This window comes from Cryptotermes secundus, unplaced genomic scaffold (genome assembly GCF_002891405.2).
Source record: "Cryptotermes secundus unplaced genomic scaffold, Csec_1.0 scaffold1882, whole genome shotgun sequence".
Lineage (NCBI taxonomy): Eukaryota > Metazoa > Arthropoda > Insecta > Blattodea > Kalotermitidae > Cryptotermes > Cryptotermes secundus.
Genome location: NW_019731610.1, coordinates 95,580 through 101,491, shown reverse-complemented (window position 1 = coordinate 101,491; position 5,912 = coordinate 95,580). Strand labels below are relative to the sequence as shown.

The 5,912-nt window shown below is 40.6% G+C and overlaps 1 protein-coding gene across 1 annotated transcript in view; it reads right to left on the bottom strand.

Moving 5' to 3' along the window:
* The window catches only part of LOC111867314 (solute carrier family 2, facilitated glucose transporter member 10), a 42,038-nt gene that overhangs the window by 5,950 nt on the left and 30,176 nt on the right, over window positions 1–5,912 (bottom strand). The window contains exon 6 of the mRNA XM_023857060.2: window positions 3,817–3,998. Within this exon, the coding sequence (XP_023712828.1) occupies window positions 3,869–3,998 (130 nt within the window). The 3' untranslated portion in view covers window positions 3,817–3,868. The remainder of the gene's footprint in view (window positions 1–3,816; window positions 3,999–5,912) is intronic.

The window sequence follows — 5,912 nt, the reverse complement described above, 5'->3', positions numbered from 1 at the left end:
ACTCTTCCTTTGAACAACACTATGACTTCATCAACAGCAAGACGTTCTGCTGGATTGTAAAGTTCACAAAATTTGTTGTTGAGATTGTCAAAAATTTTTCTAATTTTCCAGAGCCTATCATACTCTGGGTAATCTCGATTTGGAGGAGCTTCATTATTTTCAAAATGTAGGAACCTAAAAATATGGAAGAAACAGTCTCGTACCATGGTGTTACGGTAGAATGGAGTGTAGTATTGCTCATCTCTTGACCAATAATCTTTGAGGGTGTCCCATTGATCGTGGCCCATTTGAATAATTATTGCCAAAAAGTTATATATCTCTTCAATTGTAACGTCAGGCGGTTGAACAGAAGGGCCTGGAGCATCTTGGCATGCCATAAATATGTTGAGCATAGGCAGATTCATCTTTATTTAATCCTATACTCCTTATATGTTCATTATATCATGTTAACAGTTTTCTGCCTGTTTGGCCTATGTATCCTGTGTAACATATCCTAAATAACCGACACCAATATGGACCAATATCAAAAGTTATGGAAATGATCGAAAGGCAAAAAAGGGAAATAAAATGAATATAAAAGAAGAGTTTCAAATATATTACCACTATAAACACAATAAACTAATAGACGAACAGAAACAAACAAGGGAAGCCAACAACCAAAACAACATGTTTGACCTAATTATACTACACATGAACACACTCTCGTCTACATCATAGATACTCACAGGTTATAAACATGAGACGTAGTACCCCTCAAAGCAGTACAAAGGACACAGCACACACGTAACATCATAACGCATATAAGGTATGACATAACTTCATAATAAATTAAAGTGCAAAATTAAATAATATATAAATATATAAGTTAAAAAAGCTAACACCACAATATACTCGTATTTACAGCCCACACACTACCAAGAATGACGACTCCCATCCACTGGAAGAATTGACAACCAACAACGACTTACGACAATTTGAATTAAATTTTAAATAGTTTAATAGTGATTTAATCCAAACATAAGGAATCTATTGTGGGAAAAGTGATAATTCCTGTGCTGCGTATAGCCTATTGGCATACTCAATTATTCTACATGTTTATGTTTTTATACGACGAGTGCTGTCGTAACTAAAACCTGTGACAATAATACGAAACATACATTTGTGAATAACACAACTGAAAGTGAAGATGAAACCAGCTTAATTAACATTGTCTCCTGCTGTATGAAAAGTGCCTCTGATGATGATTTTAATTAAACCGAAACATATAAGGCAAGAATAATAAAAGTGATGTGACCTCTACTGCCGCATTGGACGGAAAATTCTATTAACTTTCTAACTTCATAGTGCAGCGGACCAAAATGAGACAATTCAAAATGATAAAGAAATATTACACAACCCAACACTGACTTCCTAACTGATAATTCGCCACTGAAAACCAATCCTTGAATACGTCACACTTCCTTGAAAGCTCTGGAAGCACTGATCTGCAAGCACTGACGAATATTTCCTCTTCAGTTCTCAGAACAAAGCTGGGCTATATTTGGCTGACCAGGTCATAAACAGTCATATATAAATGTAAATAGTTTCGAAACCAGGACAAAGATAAACAATTTCATTGTTCAGAGCTAACAAATGAACCTCTGACATGACCTTGTGTGGGTTTGTTTTGGTTTCAAACCCATGATCAAAGTGTCAGCACTCCCAAAGAGTGCACGTGTCTTGGGTCATATATATAAGACATTCGGCCAACATGGGTTGCTGCTTGATGCATATACATAGTGTGTTCAAAAAGTATCGAACCTTTGGTCGACAGAAATACATTTACTGATTTGGAGGTACAAAACCTTAATCCCCTTCAAAGTAGTCTCCTTGGTAATGCACACACTTCTCCCAGCGCTTCCGCCATTGTTGGAAACACTTCTGGAACGCGTCTTTTGGAATGGTGATCAGCCAGGCCGTCGCATTCGGCATGATGTCTTCTCTTGACTCAAATCGGGTTCTGTTCAGCAGAATTTTCAGCTTGGGAAATAGCCAAAAGTCACACGGAGCCATGTCGGGGGAGTAGGGAGCCTGACAAACCACAGGGATGTTGTGTTTGGTGACGAGTCTGAATCAGATGCGCAGTTTTGGTATGAATTTCACGGACACTCTCCTCATGCCCAAATCCATCAAAATTGAATGCACCGATCCAATGCTTACCCCTATCTCATTTGCAAGTTCTCAGACTGTGATACGACAGTCCTCCATGACAACAGTCCGCACTTGCTCAATGACATTCTCATTTCGGCTTGTTGAGGGTCTGCCTGAACGCGGTTCGCTGTCCACTGATGTGCGGCCATCTTTGAAGTAGTTGTACCACTCCTTTATAGTTGCTCATGGCATCGTCCTCAAAAGCCTGTTGAATCTTGAGAATGGTTTCCACTTGGGTATCGCCAAGCTTTTGCAAAATTTGACGCAATATCGCTGTTCATGTTGTTACGTCATTTTACACCTTACTGGAATCCAACAAGTGCTCACCACATGTCCTCACTCATAGGCTGACTGCCAGTGACTGACGTTTTCTGTGGGCAGGAAAAAATTCATGACTGCGCATGAATGTCCCCTCCACATCTCCACTGAAGGGAGCCTCCCGCGCTTCATTGGTTTACGTGGGAAAAAAGAAGGCTCGATACTTGGTAGGCATCTAGTTTTGGCAGCATGACATCGATTTGTTTTTGGTTGACGTCTAATTTTGCCACTAGGCATTCGAACAATTTTTCCATATCCTGTTTCTCCATTTTGTAGCAGAATAACTCGTTTCAATAGTTTGTCGTGAGTTAAGGCGTGTGTAAGTCCGTAAGCACTTCTGACACCAGTGTAACGTGTTTCGTTACTGAATAAGCCGTAGAGATTGTTGATTGGTTTATTTAACAATCTACAAATATCGGCTACAATTAATGATAACAATGTTACGGGTTTCCACACTTTACAAACCCTACAACAAAATCTCTTAACACTATCTTCAAGAGTCTTCACGTATTAATAGCACGGGAGCTATACAAGTCTCACTGAATTACACACTCCAAATATAACTGTATTACAGCACACACAAAGTCTCAAAAGCACACAATAAGTCTTCCACTCGCTGACTTCTTAGTTATCGCACACTGTCACATAAAACCTTGTAACCACGCGTTCGGGTCTCCTTCTCGAGACTGCTGCTATATTTCAACTCTACTCGCAGGCTGCTGCCTTGAGAACTGTTGATAACACACTGGCTCTCGCTTGCTGCTCAGCCGGCTTTTATTCTGTTCGCTGTTATCTGTTGCCCGCGTCAACAGCGTCGTTGCGTGTCGCGTCACAGTAGGAATTGGTGCAACATCGCTGTGTTTGCGTATAGCCTAGCAACGCTGTTACCTCATGCCGTCTTACGTCACCGCGCGTTGCGCGTTACGTTACCGTGCGGAGGGGGGAGGGGAGCGCTGACTCATCCGCCACGTCACTGTGGCCTGAGTTGCCACATTGCTGCTGGGTAGGGAGGGGTTCTCCATTGTGCAACATGTCACAATACTTTTTGAACACACCACGTATGTATGACATTCATCCGTTAAAGGTATGCATCAAATTTGGATAATAACAAAGACTCACCCGTAAACAAAGGACACATTCTTTTCTATCTAGTCATCTCAGACTGAACCCAATATTTCAGTCTACCAGTTACATTTCATAATACTTTCCTTTTAGTTATAAAGAAGATAACATTTAAATTTAAAAGCACAAAAATTCAGTCAAGTCTGCATTATGACTAAGTGATCAAAATGACAAGCATGACCGTACCATGTCAAGATGCAGGTGGACAAGTTTGTCATCCTACACTCTGTCTTGAACCTCAAATGACGGTGCTCTCCACAGTGGCATGCGATACTTGTCGGTACTGCCTTGCCTTCTGCTGAAGCCATGCATTCTTAGTGAGGCAAGGCAAGCCTTGAAGATTTTGATACATCCGCGTTTTAGAAGACCTGAAACATTAAGGAAAATATATTGTTACAATCTGGTAACCAGTGTCCAAAAGTGACCCATCTGAATATTCACATGAACAGAGGCCTCTTCCACATATCATAGACCTATCATTCCTGTGACATACCCAGCAAATTCTAACCAATGTTCACAGACACAGGCAATTGCTTCTTGTTTCAGTTCACTGTGTATCCCGAGTACCTTCATAGCAAGCAAATACTTCAAAGCAAACCCCATGAATTTCTATACCTTTAAACCTTCAACCTTCTTCTAATTTTTATGTTCTGACACCATGCTGGTTCTGATTAGTCTATAGTTCTGGATCATGTGGAAGTACGGAATTCTGCACCATTCCACCATGGGAAAGTTTGATAGCAATCTGCTGAAGCACTTCACATTTCCAAACATGCCTGACAATAGGCAGTCCACCATAAATTGACCCCTTCTTATCATCAGACAACCCTTCATCATAAGCAGGTCCTGCACAAGTTAATTTCAATGCTCAGTGTTGTAACTATAAAAACTGAAAGGGGGGGCTACACTGAAACTTGGGAATAAAAATGAATAATGATGTGCTTCCTTCCAGCAGTAGCTGTCCACAACTGCTCCCTGTTCATGTAGAATATGTAGGAATGTTTAATCTGGCTTTACTTTGCCATAGCAATTCAAATACATGTTCAAAGAAACTTCTCAAGACAGAACATCCTAGGGCTTAAACTGTAAGAGGTCAGCACAGAGGCTTTGCAACAGATCACAAGTTTTTAGCCTACAAGGCTATGCTCAAAGGGTGCTGAGTCAGATCCTACCAACTGCCTAAATTTAAAAAAACAAAAGCAGTAAAAGAATCTGTCAGTTTAACCACAACCAGCCACCTCAAGACAGAAGCAGATCAACTGCCAAAATGCTGTATAATAAAATATACTTCAGACAATCGATAATGTCCAATGTAATTATACTGTAATGAATTAACCCTTATCACAAACAATTACAACAATAATAACTACAATATTATTGTCACGCGTCGGGCGTATATCGCGACAAATAACTTCACGATGTAATTGATATAGCAAATTTTATTTCACATTCGCACTTACAATCGCCCAAATTACAGATCCACGGTTACTGCTATCTGCAGTATCACAAATAGTACACTCCAAAGGCCAGAATACAACTGACTAGTTGCTGGCTAACTCGGCGGTAGCTCCAGGACTCACTGACTGACTCAGTACAACTAACTGTGAATAGCCTTCGCTGCTCCCTATGTAGCCTCGATCGGACAATACAGCCACGTAATAGGCACCCTTGTTGCCTGGCGCTAGCGGAAGTAACCGCTGTTACTACTTGGTGACGTCACCGCTGTTGACTCGCGTTGCCTAGCGACCAGGATCCTAGGACTCGGCTAACATCGGCTCGCTTTGGCTTCGCTCGGCGCATCACGGCTGGCGGGGGGTGGGGGAGGGCTCATAGCTCAGCATGTCACATTATATTTGAGCATCCTGTTACACTCGCACATTATGTGTAAGATAAACACCGTCTTAAGTGTAACAATTTAATTTAGTTCTTTCTTCTTTCCCCTCACTCCACACTACATGTTTCGGCCCTAAATGGCCATCATCAGGTGTGTATTCTTACGTAGCTGTTACACTGCTTGTTAAAATTTAAAATCACCAGTCTTTGTAATTGTATAAAATGTTTGTTAACCTACACACGTTAATTTTGATTTCTAATTAGCACTTTTTTAAAACTTTAATTCAAGTTAAAATATCTATAAAATTTTTGTTCTTTTCCTTTTTCAAATTTTAAAATTAAAATTTTCCTCAGGGTACATGCCCTATGTCTAAGTGCTGCAGCGGCCACTTCTTGTTTATCGTTGTTCAGGTATTGTTCTGTGTAGGCTCTCTCTGTGTGTGTCGCTG